This window comes from Hibiscus syriacus, unplaced genomic scaffold (genome assembly GCF_006381635.1).
Source record: "Hibiscus syriacus cultivar Baekdansim isolate YM2019G1 unplaced genomic scaffold, ASM638163v2 tig00110206_pilon, whole genome shotgun sequence".
Taxonomy (NCBI): domain Eukaryota; kingdom Viridiplantae; phylum Streptophyta; class Magnoliopsida; order Malvales; family Malvaceae; genus Hibiscus; species Hibiscus syriacus.
The window spans coordinates 2370574-2390030 of record NW_024062627.1 but is presented as its reverse complement, the minus strand read 5'-3'; the positions used below and the strand labels follow the sequence as shown (position 1 = coordinate 2390030).

At 33.2% G+C, this 19457-nt stretch overlaps 3 protein-coding genes across 4 annotated transcripts; 1 reads left to right on the top strand and 2 right to left on the bottom strand.

Moving 5' to 3' along the window:
* Positions 1-2247: 2247 nt before the first annotated feature.
* LOC120219571 (nodulin homeobox-like) lies at positions 2248-9926 on the bottom strand. The gene is given in 18 exon segments (XM_039216398.1): positions 2248-3106; positions 3451-3485; positions 3578-4096; positions 4255-4318; positions 4686-4755; positions 4851-4976; positions 5112-5403; positions 5716-5877; positions 5984-6079; positions 6200-6328; positions 6844-7062; positions 7289-7417; positions 7535-7618; positions 8384-8542; positions 8633-8661; positions 8664-8757; positions 8935-9021; positions 9747-9926. Coding segments are annotated over 17 exon segments (2775 nt in total). The 5' UTR covers positions 8977-9021; positions 9747-9926; the 3' UTR covers positions 2248-2580.
* A 1260-nt stretch (positions 9927-11186) lies between these two features.
* LOC120113430 (protein NOI4-like) lies at positions 11187-13723 on the bottom strand. 2 transcript variants are annotated; one of them, XR_005515300.1, is made up of 3 exons: positions 13550-13715; positions 11564-11752; positions 11187-11468 (listed from the first exon to the last, which is right to left on the bottom strand). XR_005515300.1 is itself a non-coding variant. In XM_039134607.1 (3 exons), exons 1-3 carry the CDS (start codon positions 13553-13555, stop codon positions 11413-11415), a joined length of 255 nt encoding a protein of 84 aa, XP_038990538.1. In that variant the 5' UTR covers positions 13556-13723; the 3' UTR covers positions 11187-11412. The 2 variants fall into 2 exon arrangements, 1 of the variants encoding a protein (XP_038990538.1); XM_039134607.1 differs by having other exon boundaries at positions 11560-11752; positions 13550-13723.
* A 284-nt stretch (positions 13724-14007) lies between these two features.
* Positions 14008-16145, top strand: LOC120219570 (protein transport protein SFT2-like). The gene is made up of 4 exons (XM_039216397.1): positions 14008-14377; positions 15215-15482; positions 15614-15718; positions 15848-16145. The coding sequence occupies exons 1-4, from the start codon at positions 14193-14195 to the stop codon at positions 15956-15958; spliced, it is 669 nt and encodes a 222-aa protein (XP_039072328.1). The 5' UTR covers positions 14008-14192; the 3' UTR covers positions 15959-16145.
* Positions 16146-19457: the final 3312 nt, after the last annotated feature.

Here is a 19457-nt window from a genome sequence, read left to right as displayed (position 1 = left end):
ATTTTAAAATATTTAATATTTCAAAAACTACATTTCTTAAATTTATTAAAAGAATATGATTTGATTAAATAAAAGTATGAAGGAATAAAGATAAACAGTTTAATCAACCGACCAAATATATTTACTCCAATTAATGATTAACTATAATGATCATTAGATAATTTTTATTATACACATCTCTTCATCAATTTATGATTAATAAATTTAAAAAATAATATTTTATACAAATTAAAAAATAAATTTAATATTAAATAGGAATAACTAAAATAATGAAGTTCTACCTAAACTAAAAACGTTACACAACTATAACAAAGATGATTTTAAGTAAACTATGATAAATAAATTTATAATTTATTTTTTTTATTTATAGTTTGACGGTTGATGTTGTATTACAACGCACCTTATGATCAGAAAAAAAAAATGTCTTGTATGATTAGATCCCTTTTGTAACAGTTTGTCGATGCATTTGAAATCATTTGCAGAATAATTTTTTCATATCAGTTCTTTTAATCTTCATGCCTACATCAGTATTGCATCTAATTTTGAATAAAGACAATAGTTGCTTTTTTTTTTTTGGGGAAGATAGAGAATGTATTCGAGAGAAAGTTTTAGTTTTATGTTTTTTCATGACGTTTAAATTTTCATGTTAAGATTTTATTGCTTTTGTTATATCTTAGTTGTTTATTTAATGAAAACCTAATTTCTTATTTTTAAAAAATTAATTCTTTAATATCTGAGATTTAAACAAGGAATTGAACATTTATGGACAATATGATGTTCAATTTTTCATGCAACTGAGTAATTAATTTATTTTAATAATGCAATTGAGTATTTTAATTTTTATAATTGAATACTTAATTATTCATTTTAAATTCTAATTGATTTATATTTTTAATTTAAATATTATTTAACTAGAGAAATATGAATCTAAGAAATTCAGGGTTGAAATTCTGAACATAAAATGTATAATTTAAAATTTTACTAGTTACTTAGTTATATAAAAAATTAAAAATTATATATCCGATCATGTTATAAAAATAGGTACCTAATTACAAAAACAAATTAATATTATATTATATATAGATATTAAAGATAGATAATAAAAAATATAAATTTAAATTAATCCATTAATAAATTAAATATAAATAAATAAATAAAAATAGATAGCAAAATGGTCCTTCACGAATTATAACACAAATAAAAGGGAATACATACATGTTAATGAAGAATCAAGATATGCATGGCACCAATTTCATGACTCTATTATTGCATAATGGAAGTGAAAGTATAAGAAGAATGGGTTAATTATGCGATTGGCACTTTTTCTTTTATATTTGTGCATTTTTTTCTCATCAAATTTAAAAAACTTATGCTCCATCACTTATGTTATCGATCTGTTAAATTCTGATTATCCACATTATTAATCGTTACATTTTAGTTATTAAGTCATTAACTCATTTTAGTTTGATTGCATAGTATATTGGTCAAATTGAGTTAATTTAACCTTAAACTTTAGATAAAATATTATTGACTTTTAAATTCGACTAAAATCTCTTATCGTCTGTTGTCACTAACCACCATTATTGTCGATCTCCATCAACCTTCATTGTTGACAATCATTGGATCCCAAAATTTTCAATTCACTCATTTTTCCTTTTTGCTCTCTTGGACGCAAATTTGATATTCGTTTCAGTGAGCCACTTTCATGACTATTATTGCATTATGGATGTAAAAGTATAAGAATAATGAGTTCCACATTTTGTTTAAATTCAATCCTTAATAATTAAAATTTATATTCAATTGGGTCCTTAAACTATACATTTAAACCATTTCAGTCCTTTAAAGTCAAAAATCCACTTAACTAGTGAAATTATTACTCAAAAATTCTAACCCAAAGTCAGAGTGAGACATCAATGTTTAAAGCCCTTTTGTCCCCCCTGAGTGGTTGTGGGGGCAGCAATAACAGCCATGAATGCCTCAAATTACTCAAAATGAATCACCAATCTTCAATCTCATTGTGCTGCAACCAGTTTGTGTGACCTGTAATGGACCCAAGCCTAAGGATACCAAAGCAGTTCAGACTTCAGACATAATATATGCAGCTGTAACTTCAAATTTCACCATTGAATTTTAAAAGAAACTGGGCGACTGCCATTTCAACGATCATTAGAATTATCTACTTGATGAGATGTGAAAAGAGGAAAAAGGATAGAAGGAACCCCTCATAACTTGAGTTCAGATTCTTTAATCAAATTTGGTTTCATAACTAGCTGGCATCTATCTGCATTGCTAAAACTCCATATCTGATTCCAACTATATTCAACAAATTTAACCTGGCCATGTCAAAACATTCATATCTGACAGTCACACCCCAATCCAATAACATAGGTTAGCATATCAAAAGATAAGTCCACCTTCCAAGTTCCTAATTTCCTGCCTAGCCGACTTAAGGTTGTAGGGTATGTTTCCTAAAACATGAAATGTGTTACCTTACGAGCTTGATAGATCAAAGCTAAACCAGCTTATAAGTTATAGTTAATTGCCGGTGGCAAGAGAACAAAAAAAAATCAACAGACTAATTTATTGAGGTCGTAACATGAATATTTTGTTTGAATCCCACATAACTCTCATTACCCCAAGCTTTTTTTCAGCATCTTCAAATGAGGTACCTGTGGGTTCAGATGGATAGGGTAGCTTCACACACCTATCAGCCTTTAGGTCAACCACATCGACAACACATGTTCCCAATTCCTCCAAGCTCTTTTCGTACCATTTACCTTGCACCTGATGTACTTTTCCCTTACCAATCTCCTGACCTCTTTCATCTACAAGCACTACAAACTGACCAGGCTTACACTGAACAAATTCTGCCGTACCATAATCAACAAATTCTGTAGTTGCTGGGTTTTCGCTGCTGCTCAATCTTGACATGCTTCGAGTGCCTCTGGTATTTGAGGGAGCAGTCTCTTGACCAGGACTATCAGGAGCGTTTAGTGAATGACCTTGTTGTGGCCCACCTTGCTTTCCTGCAAAAGCATTGTCAGGCTCTGGAGGAGGACGAGCATCCTTACTTAGGCGTGCAAGCCTGGCCTTCCGATTGTTGAGCCTGATGGCAGCAACACAAAAAGTTTCACACAATAACCAATAGGACCTATAGAAGGTGCTAAAAAATATGTTGATCACCTGATATATTAGCCAATAATCACTAGTTATTCCAATTGTGCCTTTAAAGCAGCAAAACACTCATTTCATTTTAACTTATCAAATTCTAGGGGGAAAACTCTAAACTCTAAAAGAACATCCAAAACATACCAATTATTATAAGCTTTCTTTGTTTTGTTTTTCCCCGATTCTTTGTTTTTATCATTAAAGAATCTACTTTCATGATATCAGAATGGTTTCAAGAACTATTAGCATGTAAAATACTTCAGAAAGAGGTGTCTTCCTTACCAGTTCCTTAGCTGTGAACATGTAACCTCTGAGCCCTGAGAAACGAATGTAGAAGAAGCATGTTATTTGAAATGAATAACTAAATTAGCATGGGTCAAAAATACATAACTAGATCTATTTTACATACATGATGACTTAATTTATCAGCCCAAGATTGTATCAAAGCAGTATTTCTTTGCATTTCAGGTTCATCCAGAAGGACCCTTTCTATTATTGCCACCTGTTCGTCATTCATTATAGTTCGCTTTCTTTTCCTTCGATGCTTTTCTTCAGTTTGAATAGTTTCAACTTTTTCATATTCTTGAACATCTGCATTTGTACTTTCTCTGTGGCGCTCTACTAATTTATCAACAGCATTTTTTCCCTTTGTGGAACTTGTATCTGACCCACTTGTTTCAGCGTTTGGCATGTCTCTGTCAGTCTCTCTCAAGACACTGGGCGTAACAGATTTATACTTATCATCCATCATGTATTCCCTTGTTAAACCATCAGTTTGATCCATATGATTGTTTCTGACATAAAACTGATCTTCTTGGAAAGTAGAATTCTCAGACATTTCTTCCTTCAGGTTACCATTTCGATTATTAAGATTTGGAGGCTCTATTCTTTGTAAAGGAGACAAGCAACCCCCTACACTTCGATCCTCCTATCAGTTATAAAACGTTGCTGAGTGTTGGCTATTAAAGATATTGTAAAATGAAAAAAAAAAGGTATAACAGAATAAGGAGATAAATACCAACCACAACAAGAGGGATTGGAGATAGGAATATTATATTAATCATTTATAAGATAAAGGTGGTTTACCTTTACTCTGTTTTCTTCAAATTCAGAATGAGTTATCAGTGACTGTAATTGATCAAAGAATACCCTGAAAAAAATATAAAAAGTGTTTAAGAAGAGAAATCAATAAATTAACTCAAAAAGAGAAGAGGGCAGTAATAGTCAATTAAAATTGTAGAAACAACTTTTTCAAGGATGTTTTACAAAAATATATAAATATATATATATATCTTTCATGGTATCATATGAAAAAGAAGGCCACATTCAAAGAGCATCGTATTAATGTTTAGTTGCTATGAACACCCATCTGTTGAGTGTGGTTATTCAAACATTTTGGTGGTAGAGTTTCAAGAAGGCACTACTTGTTTATACAGGAAGGGATAATATAGTAAAAACTGTTACTAAATTCTGAACTTTGCTGGAATTTCATAAATAAAAACTGAACTACATAGCACCTCAAGAGCTGCAGATCATCCTCATTCAGTAAAGTTGGAATCAAAGATTCAGCGTGACTTAACAGGGAACCTACATAAACAGGTTACTCATAAGAAACAAGAGAAAATTTTGCAACGTTGTCATTCTTGGAGGAAAAGGGAAACCAAGTTCAACAAGATACTTACGCAGGTTCCTACAAACAGCAGCAGCTTTTTGTGGACCAGAGATGAAGACATAACTCGGCAATAGCTTAGATGGATCCATTTGCAAGCACCCAAGAAATTTATGAAGGAAGAGATTCCTCTCCTGCTCTGTGGATTGAAACAGATAATTCAATTAACATAAAAATAATAGCACAATCAGGGTGTTTAACCCTCTCTTTCATTAAGAAAAAGGAATAGCACAGATCTCGTATAGAACCTGCCATCCTTCAGGTGGAAATGTACCTTCGCAGATGTTGGGAACGAAACAATGAAGATTTGCAATTATTTTGACAAATAAAGATGTTCTTTGATGTACATCGGAAGCCTGAGACATGTTGTTGGGGATAAAAGTGAATTCCAGATTTGTTGTGTTTGATATATCAGGCGATGAAACTGAATCTAAAGCCCATCCAGCAGCAGCAAATACTTCAAAATACAAGGTACCATCTTCTTCTCTTACAGGGAGATCAGCAGAACACCACATGGATAGAAAATCTCCGTGAGAGAGTGAAAATATTGCACTCAAAAATTCAGTCTGAAGGAACATAAAAGAAGCAGGCCATAAATCTTACCATAAAGGATTCAAAAAAGGAATAATAGAACAAAAATATATCTAATTTACATGAAAATCCAGCAAAAGTTTAGAATATTTTGCCACAAAAGTTTATAAGGTTTTTTTCCGCAGGGAATAATGTAAATTTTTTTGGGGGAAAATAGTAAAAGAGAAGTTATAACTATGATATGTTTGAAAGTAACATTCTGTCAGTGGTCACAGAAGAACTGATGTAGCAATTCTTCAAAAAATCAAATTAACAAAATTCTAAGGTTTGAACCTATAATAACTTACAAAGTTCACATTGATGTACGATCGAAAGTTTGAATCGTCAGAGAAGATATCAGCTAGACGCATTGCATTAAGTTGAAGAAGCCCCAAAGGATGGGTTCTATCAGAACTAGCAGTGAGATGTTTGGGATTTTTACCAAGCCCACTCTTCAACAACTCAAGGACCTGCTTCATTATAATTATTGTATTAAAGACAAGCATCCAGGTAAACAACTTTGAGTGTAATTCTCTAGCCAAAAAATAGAACTTCCATAACCAACAAAACATTAACCTCGAGTGCAACAGATTTTGCCAAATCCAGGCTTCCAGGAGAGCTGGCAACCTCATCAAGGTAAGAAATGCTTTCTGCTTCACACAAATGCAATAACTGCATAAACAGGACACTTCATTACATTAGTGCCATATTAAAAAGGAGCTGCAGAAGATTGTGAAGAATCTTAAACCTCAGCATGTATGGACAAAACAAATACCCAGGCCTAGGACTTACGATTGAAAGGACTTTAGCTTTCAGCCTAGATAATGCAGCCATGATTGAGGAGGATTCTACAAAATTTGGTGCATGTAACTTCAAGATGGATTGAGCCAGAAAAAGAATACCACCTTTTCCACATAGTTCCTGAACAAATACCAAAGATGAAATCCCATTGGTCTGATTTTTTTTTTTTTTGATAAAATGTGGAGGCCTAGTTAAAAAACCCCTTCATGATTACTAAAACACCCTAAGATGTTCCATAATCAGCGGAATGAGGAAAAGAGTGCCTCAAATTTTATTACTAAAAACATTGGTCTGATTAAAATGCAATAAATCCCAGTAGATCACAATAATACTCTAAATAAGTAGAGTCAATAGGGCTCAAACCTTCACAGCAATCTCGTAAAGATCTACCATACAATTATTGACAAATTATGGGTTGCTTTATTGAAACCATTTCTTTACCACCTAAATGAAAATTATGACATTTCAGATCTCAGCTTCTTTTCACTAGCAATCTTCCTCTCTTGTTTTTCACAAGAAATTGCTAGTATGTAATTAAACGTTATGATCAAAATAGATTATTTTGTGAGGGCAGTATCTCTCAATACATTACATTATGCCAGATGAACAGATAAATGAAATGCTAGTATGCAAACCTTATTCATCAGCAAGCGTTCCCGAAACGGTTTTTGCTGGCACAATAATTGAAGGAACTGTAAAGAAGCCTCACATTGTTGGCAAAGATAGTTAACCATTGATTCAGAAGTGGGACTAGACTTGGCACAAATATCAGTATGCTGAGCAAGCAGCTTGTTTTGGAGAAACCTGACAACAAGATGAATTGCTCTGCAAGCTACATCCATAAACATGTCAACCTGAAATCGAATTTGGATCACTACAACAGTCAACAGACATGATAGAATGAAGAACTCGTTAAGACTAGTATTGTCAAGAATTGCTAAGGAAGAGACATGTAAAGAATACAAGTTCATAAAAAAAAAAAAAGAGAAATAGCATGCATAATTATTCCATAAATAACTTTAGGTAACACATATCATTTTCCCTCGAAATCAGTTCATAATAATGTTAACTAAGAGATACCTTAGGATGTGCTACCATCACAAGAGCCAGATCTTGCCACTGTGAAGATATACATCCAGTCAACAGATACAGGCTGCATGCCACAAGTGCTGAATGCAAAACTGGCACAGGACCTGAATCATGGATGTCCTACAAAATGAAGCATGTAATATGTTTGAATAAAGATAAAAATAAATCCATTGAATATATGAAATAAATAAAAGGATATATTGAAGATAAGACATGAAGGAAAGGATAAAAAGGAACCTGTCTATAATCATTGAGAACAATCAGCACATAAAAGACCAGATCAATCAGCTGCTCTGATATTTTTACATCATCAAGCAGAACCTGTAAATGTTATAAAAGGAAAATGATTAGGAGAAAGAAAACTCACGTTATACCAGAAATCATCAAGACTTGCTGTGTTGTTGTGTAGTAGATTTGCTGATGAAAAGAGAAAACTGAAAATCCAATTCAAAAAGGACATTCATAGCACCAGAATAAGTTGTAGGATAGAGAAGTAGCTAATGCAATTAAGCAGGTACCATCCGTAATAACTGCAGCGGTGATTTAAATTAAGGACTTTCATAGAGCAAAGGCTCAGATTAGACTTCAAATCCTCAGAAGTTTTCAAGATGTTTCAAACCCATTCTAGATCTAATTAAGGATGTACGGGGATCTCAAGGTATTGGCAACACTTGCTATTAAGCATTACAGTCACTGGAAGCAGAAAAGGGGTTGTTCCCCAGGTTATATCTAAAAAGCATTTGCAATCTTATAACTAACTCCAAAGTCCATAATATGGGCTGAAATAACAGAAGGACAGTTTAAAGTTAAGGAGTAAGCTTATATATCCTACAGTACAATTTCCAATCTTATAACTAATTTCAAAGTCCAAACATTGAAATGTATAAGATGAAGGCAGTTTACAGTGAGCAGTGATTATTTATCCTACACTGAAGTATCTCTATACCCACCTTCATTTTGATGTCAGAACTTTTTCAACTAGTTTCAAGTCCTTGTTAACTCAAGAAACTAAGAAAATAATAGAACAAAAGGATAAATAAAATTATTAGAATAGTAAATAACCATATGTTTATTTTTAAGAGCAACCTGCTCAAGTTTAGTATGGCGAGGGGCCAATTCACACAAGGAATGCAAGAGCCGGATGCCACATAATAAATATCTGAGAAGAGCTTCATCTCTATCAGATGACACAAGCACTGCAATAAGATGCAAAGGAAGAAATCCTGCAAGTTTTTCCACATCAATCTGAAAGACAAAACAATTCAACATGAGATGTTTCATTGGAAAAGAAGAATGAAACCATAACTGTAATGAGATGAAGACATGAGGTTGTACCTTTACTTCTAATCCCTTTTCAGTAACAAGTGAATGGTGAAATTTTCAGAGTCTCTCAGCAACTTATTAAGCTCCTGTGAGTTAAGCCCATGAATCTCCTTAACCACTGAAATCAAGTCAATTGCCTGCTCATAAAGCAAAACACCTCTGAGAACCCAATGGACTCAACCTTCTTTGTTCTAGGTTAAAACACAGAACCAAAATGTCTGGATTTATTTTATTTTTTAAAAGTCAAGGGGCAACCAGAAGAAAAGGAGTTATGATATGAAAATCTAATGTTCAATTAGGATAAGGAGACCAACCTGTTCAACAGTGCATAATGCTTCTCCCTCGCCTTGTGTCATGTTAAAATTCCTAGCAGTAAACACTAAACACTGTATGACTAAATACTAAAGAGCATATTTGGTATTAAACATGCGATTCATCCCCATTATATAACTACAGAATTGTATTTCAACATCCAAGTGAGCCAGAATAGCTCCCCACCCACCAAAAAAAAACAAAGAAAGAAGACAACTACAGTTAGTGAATTCTCCCCCAAGTTCTTTGAACCAGCCATAGCCAAAGAAAGTTACAACAATTCAAGACTTATCACTTACATGGAACTGAAACTTATTAGTGCTCCCAAAACTAATCTCCAAAAAAATAAAGTTCTACTCCATTTTCATCATTCCCATGTTCTTATTTTCACTAAAACATAAAATTGGGGGGAGGGGGACACAATTAAAAGGAATTACACGCTATTGCTACTCAAACCAGCCATTGCTAAAAGCTTCAACCTTGCAATATTCAACAGACTTATGGAGATGAAACTTACAAATGCAGTCCCTAAACCCAAAAAAAAGTTCTCTATTCCATTTTCTTTATTTCACTAAAACAGTTTCCAAAATTTCTAAGCATGCATATACACCTTTCAAACCTAAAGACAACCATGTCGTTGACCAAGAAGTCAGCGTTTTGAAAACAAATTAGAACCTAAAACCCAAACCTGAAAGGTTCAAAATCATTCTAAGATTGAAAATGAATTCTAAATTCAACGAACGAAAGCAAACAAACTCAAACCCAGAATAGGACCAACAAACAAGAGAGTAAATAATAGAGGGGGGAAATTTACCTTTAAAGGAAAAAATTAGGGAAAAAAACCCAAATTGAAACCGAATAGGAAAAAACCTAGGAAAATTTTGAAAAGAAGGGTCAAAATAACAATTGAACAACCGCTAGCATAGTCGAAGCCGCTCTTTTCTTCTGTAGTTGCCCAGCCCCGAGTTCGTTTTTCTGCGGGCTGTAACTTCGATTAGTACGAAAGGGGGATTTGTGTAATATGATGTAGATTATGAAGCTTTAAAATATCAGGGAAAAGTATCTATCCGCTACCTCTATTATAATGAATGTATCAATTTAGTCACTGTCAAATTGATCAATTTATTACTTCTACTATTCAATTAATTCCTCTATTATAAACAGGTTTCGGTTAGTCTCTACTATTTAAATATTTTCAATTTAATATCTTTACTGTAAAAGAATCGAATAAACTATTTTTTAAAAAAGTTAACATTTATTACTTAAAAATGTCATTTACTATTTGATAAGGTCAATTTATTCATTGTTTTTATGATCCAAATGAAATATTTTGTTTAGAGTTAAATTGTGAATGAAATTTTGTTTTTTTATATCTTTTGTTTATGATACTTCAAATGAAATGTTTTAAAATAATAAGTGTTAAATATATAAAATTTTGTTTTTTTTTCTTTTACTAATATAGATTAAATTAATTTATTTAATAGTAAAAATAATTTAAACCAATTGATATAAGAAATGAACTAAATTGATTCATTTAGGGTAAACTATTTATTTGGTCACCCACTTATTCTCGTATTTATTTAATAGATTAAATCCATATTTATAGTGAATATATATATATATATATATATATATATATTCATAATCTTCTAACAAAATTTAATCAAGATTTACTGCAAACTTGTTAGTCCCTTAGTTTCTAGGCCCCGGGGCCTCTCTCCCTCATAATAAAAAAGCTTTATTCAAGAACAGGCTGGTTTAATACAAACCTTATGTTAGAAGTCATTTTCTACAATAAGATGAAATAGTAAAGGTTCTTAATGTAACTATCCAAAATTTTGGTTTAACGTTATAATGTTGACCTGAATCATGGTTGGATACATTAGTTTGGATACGAGGATTCATTGCACCAAATTCAGACTTGATCAAATAAGAACTTTGGTCAAATTTGGATAAGCGGGACCATATAAAGCGTGTCGTCTAATGTTCTTCACCGAAGCCTTTGAAGTTCGAACCTTACGTGCTCACATCACCTTCAAAGTCGGTTTACTAGAAAACATTTACTCCATGTTAATCGGATACTCGGGTTTCGATGTGGGTACCCGAAAGGAGTGTGTCTTATCTGAAGCATGTACAATTTGTTTTATGTTTTCATCATATTATATCCTTATATATATATGTTCGGATATGCATATTGATAAGGCATCGCATAAAATTATATCTGTTCATATGAAGAGAAGAAAGAAAGCCATTTGACAAATAAGCGAATTAAATTTTAAACCACACACACACCAAAAGAAAAGTAATTCCAGGACTTATAACATCACTACAGATCTGGTTTTTGTTTAGAAATTATATGGTGGTGGCTTGGACATACTTGCAGAAGCTTGCGTACATGCCGGACTTCATCAAGATTCCACCAGTGTTGCTTGCACGCAGCAAAGCCTTTTTTTTTTTTTTTTGAAATGAAGGAGGACACATCATGATAGAAGTCGAGAACAGCTACGGTTTACAACACGCAGCAGAGACTCTTTTTCTGGAAAAAAATGGGCATTTATCATCAGGAAACAATAGATTTTCACCAATGCCTAGTATATGCATTCAGATGGAATCATATTTGGGATTACTTACTTGCTGGGGTTTTCCAGGATCCGCCCCTGGCTTACTATTAGCATCAGCGTTTGCTGCTGGCTCGGTTTTGCCGCCAGTTTTCTTCTCGTCTCTTGCCTTGTTAAAGATCACGGTAAACCCTTCGGCTGATGCTGGATCGTTGACATCCCATTCACCGAATTTCGGCAATGGCCGACCCTTGTTTTCGTCCTAGGCAAACAGAAAAGTAAAATGCTCCCATTAACATCCTAACCAAAAAGAAAATTAGAATGTGTCTAAGGTTCCCAAAGCAGCCTATAGCTACAGCATGCTCAATCATACATCATACCAAGTTGGTCACTATTTGCTAGTTCTACGAGTTCTCCAAATAAGCATACAGATCGATTCCCAGCTTGGACAAAACAATTTTTCCACATTCAACAAGGAAGAAATCCTACAGTAAAAATGGTTCTTAAACTCGAAAAGCTGTTAGAAGGAATTAGAGTATACTATAGACCACTCTTCAATGTTTACCGTTAGGATATGAACCTTATCTGAATCCCTAAATGCCATCATTTGCAAAACTTCAGCTTCAGCTTGAAACAAATTTCCTTCCATTTTAACAACTGAAAATCAATCGACATGCTTTACAACATTGAGAACAAACAAAGTGAATTCAGCTGAGCAGGTTAACTCACTGAGCCTAAATAGACAATGCAGTTTAAATCTATGTTAGTCGGATTTCAGACACAAGTCGAACACAGAAACTCAAAAAAAAAGTTTTAAAAGCTCGTTATTGATCACTTACAAAAAGCATACAAAAAGAAACCTGGTCCAGGACCACAAAAGTTCACCTTGATCACTATTTCTTTCAATAGAATATGTCAAATAGAACAGTCATAGTCATACATGGTATGGCTGTATGGGGATATGACACTCGGAGGACCCTTTAAATATATAAAAGAATGAATTTAAGATTTGAACGTATTTGTATCCTACATTCGTATATGAATTTGAGAAACATCAGCTAAACCAGAGCCCTTCAAATGAGAATACTTGATTGCAGCTATTCATAATGACCATTAAAGGAGATAAAAGAAGACTGCATAAAAGCATATGACATTAATAAAAAGTACAAAACAAACAAGGAAACTTGAAATCGTCACATTTTTGGAAGATACAATGAAAAGCTCGTCTTATATCTTCAAAGTTCAAACAAAGATAAGAAAGGAACCTGCCAAATTGTCAAACTTCAAGTGACATAAACTAACACTCAAAATGATAGCAAGTCATGAATATCCAAACAGCTTTTATTTTTAAAAGAACATAAAAATAAAACATTGCCAAGATCCCATAAAGAAGTCTAATTAATAATTACCTAGGGTTGGATAATTTACACTAAAAACTCCAACAAAATCTAATTTCAAGCCATCATTTAAGGAACTAAATTCCAGAATTTATATTTTATTAATAGTGTATTTATATGCATTTCTCTGTTACAGACTACATATCAAATGAAATACATATCTAAATTTCCAAATGAACACCCTGACTCTAAATGTGTCATCAAGAACCTTATCATGATCCTATGCAGGCTTCAATGACAAATCAAAAACAATATTTTCCACTCAAAATTAGTGATACATTATTTGAAAGTAAAAACTTTCTGATTCTTATTAAGACGAAGACTCTAAAAACAGGCCAAAACAAATCACCCATTAGCTTAATGCATCCCATTTTCATTCCATATAGATCTATTTTCTTCTTTTTTCAAAGTTGCAATTGAGTATAATCACCTCAAATGCTATACAATCTATAAGTTAAACAAAACAAGAGTTCAAAAGGAATTCCCAGACAAACAAAACTTGATCAAAGATTGATTCTTTTTTTAAAGGAAAAAGACGGGAAATCATGAATCACAAACCCAAAAAAGGTATGAATCAAAACAAACCAAGGGTTAAATCCATCTAAAATAAAAGAAATCAAATCAAAGCTTTTTAATATATATATATATATATATTTACATACCGACATTAATTCTTGAGATTTGAGATAGAATTTTTTTTTCTTGTGGAGAAAGAGAGAGATGTAGCTCTAGAGAAAGCTTGAAAGAAATTTTGGGAGGAAACACGAGAGCTTCAGTTTTGACAGTTAATGGGAAGGAATTGGTGGGAGAAGCTATAGAATCTGTCCAAAATTTGAGCTATGCATTCCCTGGAAAAAGGTTGAAATATTCATTTCATTTAATACGGATCTAATTTAATTTTTTTATTTTAATTTACTTGTGGAAAACATTAATACAAACATAATTTTATATTTTTAATAATTAAATAAATTAATTTAACAAATCTGATCTTACTTGATATTTTTATTATTATAACATATAAAAAATACTGCTTCGAGTGCATTTAAGGGCACTAAATAAATACCAACAGACTTTTCCAAAACGTCACCGTTGCCTTGTCAAACTACAACGAAGAAACATTTTTTTTTTCATTCGTAAGCTCCCATAGCCAAAAGGGCAGTTATTCTCATACGGCTACCTCACCACTCCCTGGTGGTTAAGCCTTAAATAATCCATAAAACAAGAAACAAAAACCCCAAGAAGAAAAGGGTGAATCTTAGAGCTCTTTTTTTCTTCGAAGAAAGCAGTTAATTTTTTTAAAAAAAAATGCAAGCTTGGTTCTCGGGGGGCAGTAGTGTGGTTGAGGATCAGGGAAAAGAAGGATCCTCGCTTTTAGCAGATTGGAATTCGTATGCAGCTTCAAGAGAATCAGATGAGGGCACTGCGTTTGGGTTTGATCTTGAGTCTGCTATGAGGTCTGCCAATGATACCGTCACTGGTACCTTCAATGTGTAAGCCAGCGTCCCACTCTTCTTGATCTGGGAAATTTTAATAAAGTTTCGATTTTAACGTGTTTTTTACGGTTTCGTATGGGATTTGATTGAACATTTTGTTTATGAGATTTACTAGTTGATTCGATTTGGCTTATAGGTGTTGTGTATTTGATTTTATGGGAATTAGGGCTTTAAGATTTTCGGATTTTCAAGTACGTTGATTTAGTAATAAAACCCGCAGTGCCATCGTTGAATGTTACTAAAATTGATTGTTGAATTATGGTTTTTTGATGATTCACTGTTAATTTTATGATTTAGTATGTGAATGCCATTCAAAATTGGGGTCTGTTAGACTTTTGATTTTGTAGCAGTCACCTCTTTGCATGATAGATGTGTGTAAATGAATTTGTATTTAATATACACACTTATGTATCTAAGATGCTATGCTAAAAATTGATTTGATTTAGCATAGAAGGATTGAAGATGGGTAGAGGAGGGCATTAAGACCACATCGGTTAAGAAGAAATAATTTGGTATTTTAGATCTTGGTTCGAGACTCCTAGCTAGATCAGGGTTTAGTAAAATCGACTCTTGCACTTCCAATTCGCTAGCTATACTTGGTTCTCGTCTTCCTCTCTCTTTTAACTACCCAGTTATATTTATACCACTAATACATATTGGAATACCCTAAACCCTATAGTGGTGCAAGAGCAATTGTTGTGGGATCTTTGAACAAAAGCTCGTGCAAAGTTGTTTTTCTCCCATTAGAAGTTCAATAAAAACATATAGGTACAAGGCCTAAGATCATGCTTTTATCCTGTTAATTCATATTTGGTTTGGTTCTTGGTGCTCCAGTGTTTCAAAAGGGGTGAGAGATATTCCCGGGAACTTCCAATCTGCCACGAGCAGTGTTCCTTCAGGAAAAGCGCTTGTCTATTTTGGTTTATTTCTGGCGAGTGGAGTCTTTTTCGTTTTCATCGCTTTTACCATGTTTCTTCCAGTCATGGTGATCATGCCACAGAAATTTGCTATCTGCTTTACTCTTGGATGTGGGTTTATCATTGGATCATTCTTTGCTCTTAGAGGGCCAAAGAATCAGTTAGCCCACATGTCATCAAAAGAGGTATTTATGATATACTTTGATTTTTCCCCCTTGTTTTCGTCAGCAATCTGAGTGCTAGAAAAGTTAACAATCATCTAGTTTGATTTTGTGCATCTAATATGTTATTTCTTTTTTTCACACCATTGCTGCAGAGGCTTCCTTTTACTCTGGTTTTTATTGGGAGTATGGTGGGTACCATCTATGTTTCCATGGTGCTTCACAGCTACATCCTTTCCGTTCTCTTTTCTGTGTTACAGGTATACTACACCTGTCATTTTGGTTCGGTTATTTTATCTTAAACTTGTTAGGTTTATCGAATTATGAGCTGCCCGCATGATCATCCAGTTTTGATATCAATTTTCTTGCCGTTTCCGTGAAACTTGTAGGTCCTTGCACTTGCATACTATGCTGTTTCTTACTTCCCTGGTGGATCTGCTGGGTTGAAATTTCTCACATCGGCTCTTACGTCTTCAGTTACTAGCTGTTTCGGCAGGTGACCTGGCCACTTTTCACCTTTGCTTTTGCCTTGTATACTTTTAACGGTGTTAGTTCATGTTTTATTGCTTCCAAGTTGTCAACATTTTCTGATGAAAAACTGTAACAAATGTACCTTTACCTGCATCAAAATTTTCAGAACAGCCGTACTTATTCCATTTATAGCATGAACTTGGCTTGCCTGTGGTCTTTTACCCTCAACATTTATAATCTTATTCCATTAATTCTAATGAATCGGTTTCCCGTGACCCAATCTGGGAAAGTTGCATCAATTCGGGGTATGTTTGTAAGCTGGAAATCTGGGATTGGCCTGCACGTTTCACTCGTAATTCATTACTCGTTTCTTCGTGTTGGGAGTTTTTCAACCCTAAACTATCAGTAAAAATAAGATTATAAAAATGGGATTCTGGCTGATGTTTAAAACAGTAAGGCAGTAGCTTCATCATCATCTATTCAGTATTATGAGATTATTGTCCCCCGGAAGGATTTTGAATTTTCAACAAAACCAAAATAATTATGGCATCTTGCTCAACGGTGTTTGATTAAATTACTTCGATCTAGATCGTGTTAAACATTCTTTATTTTTTTTATTAATCAAAGGTTGGTACAAGATAATATTTGTTCAAAAACTCTAAATTATTTCACATTGATCGCTCATACTCTTCATATATACGATGCTCTTGAGGAATAATAACAAGTAATAATAAAAATATATTACTTAACTTTATTTAAATTGTATTAACAAAAAAATAATATCAATTTATTTAATTTCTTGAAACAATGAAATTAGTCGTGTGAGGGGAAAGATATAAGAAAGTTTTGAATTGTGATAAGATGACCTTTCAGCCAATAACTCGGAAGACCTGGTGGTTTAAAGTCAAGCACCCTTGGATAACTTAATTTCGGACCCCTCGATAGTTGGCTGCAGCAGCCTGCAGGTTTATTAAAGCAAAAGGGGCTGTCCAGTGATTACTTGGAAGCCTGGATTTCTATCATTTTCTGTAGATGGGGCCTATAATGGATGTATTGGGCTGTGTGACTTGGGAACGGTGATGATAAGACTGATGGAATTCTCAAATCCAGCCGGGTCAGGGACGGCTTTGCTAGCCGAACTCTTGGTAGTTCAATATTGTTTACTTCCTAGTTTCCGATTGGAATCTCAAGTATCGCCTCATTATCCAAAGCGATTGTCAGGTGGCTATCGACTGGATTAAGGATCCTTCTAAGGCGACTCCGTTGTACTTCCCTTTCGGTAAATAGATTGAATGACAGTTTCCTAAAGACTGGTGGTTTATTTGACATATATCGACTGCAGAACATCAAGGCACTCTTTGGCAAAAGAGGGTATTGAAAGGTCTGTACGCATTCATTAACAAATCTAGTTCCGTGTTGCTTTTTATTACCTTCCATAGGGTGATGGAATTTGATGTGGCTCTGGTATCCTTTGTCTGTTTGGGATACGTGCGTCAGTTTTATTTCTCTGTGGCTGATCTATACAGGGTCAATTCCCATAAGGTCTCGTTGTAATAGAGCAGCTACTATGTATTGGTTAATATGGTTACTGTACTGTACTTGTTGATTTCTTAATAAAATGTCAGACACTCTTTTCTCCTTCCGCTGTCTCTAATTAACTTTAATTTAATTCAGTTATAAAGAATTTTTAATGAGACCATGCTACTTATTTTCCAGCCAACAATTTAAAGCCAATTAATATTTTTATAAATATCTGATAAACAACAAAGGTTTACCCATCAGCACACAAAAATTGACTAAAATGGAGCTTCAAACCTCACTTTAAACCCACAATTAGGAAGAAGATATGTAGGGATCCCAAATCCTGAAATTAGGGAAAGCAATACTCTGATTTGACCTTTAAACATGGAGCTTATGCAATGACCAAACCTTTGTTTTCTTTATTTATTAATTATTATTGCATTTTATAACTGTAATTATTGGCATCCCAGGGGTCCATTAACACAACGTAATCAAAACGACCCAAAACAATGGAGGAAAAGAGTAACTTTAATTCATGTTTGGGCAGTCCAGCCTCACTCACCCATAAAATATAAATTTAATAATAATTATTTGATAAATTAGCAGTAAAATTATTTAATTATACAAATGAAATTAAAAACCGCTTATGTTTTTAATTAATATTAAAAGATTATTATTTTTCTTAATTTTATTAATGAAATTTAAAAACTCGACCGTTGGTGTACATATACAAATAAAAAAGATTGATATTAGTTGATTGATGACCCAAACTAAGCTTTTACTAGAAAAATATAAAAAGAAAAGTTACGGAAAAACAGGAAAATTAAATCAGCCGACTAGAAGTTTTTTTTTTTAAAAAAAATTAATCACTAGTATCCGATCTATTGACCGACTAATCCAGATTAGGTACAACAGAGGTGAGGGTGACCCTTCCAACCCAATTTGCTCCATTCGCACACGCCATTATTCAAACCCTTAATCTTACTTAAGAGACCTAGTGTCTAATTGTATTAGACCAACTAGTTATTGGTAGTCGACTAGAAGCCTTTGATAACAACTAGTTAACGAGTGGAACTTGAATAATTTGGCAAACACCCAAGGGTTTTAATGTTTTGTTTCTCATGATTAATGATTACGAGGAAACTTAAACCCATAAATCGTATGGCATTAGACAAAATCAAGTGAGAATAAACGATTTAAGGCTTTTCTTTTGGAAAATAAAGAATGGATAAAGTGCCCTAAATGTCACTTATTATTATGATTCGTATTGATTTTATCATTAAACTTTTATTTCATTTTATTTTAATATTAAATTTTAGTTCTAGATTCCATTAAAGTATTACACTGTTCAACCATTAACAATCCAATAATGTGATAGTTTAGTGTTAATGTAGTGCTGACATTGAAGTAAAATAATATTTTTTTATTTCAACCCATCTTTTTCTTCATCAAAGTGAAGCATTTCACGTATTTTTAATTACCGTCAGAAATCACATTCTCCAGCATCTTTTATGATCACCCTAGATACTGATAAATTAATCTCATCTACCTCCAAAATCTCTTTAAAACTCGTGAAATCAGACATAAAACTTATCATTTTAGGATTTTGGAAGTTTATTACTTTTTAGAGTTTTTGAGTTGTTGACATTTAAATTTAGTGACAAAACTAATATACAGACTAAAGTTCACGAGGAAGAAACGACCATATCATCGTATTATTAAGGATTTAGTGGTTCAGTGTCATGATTAAATCTAAAACTAAAATTTAATATTAAAATTGAAATGTTCTAAATTTTAATAACTAAATTGAAATACAATCTAAAATTTAATGACACTCGGTATATTTTACCCATAAAGATAATGGAACTTATCTTGGTTTGATTAGATGGAGCTTCCTTTTGGGATCTCCGTCTATTTATTGCCCAAAATGAAGGGGTGTTTTAGATTCATCATTATAGTGTTTGATTAGGGTTATAGAATTTAATACTCGTATGGTAATGGTGAAAG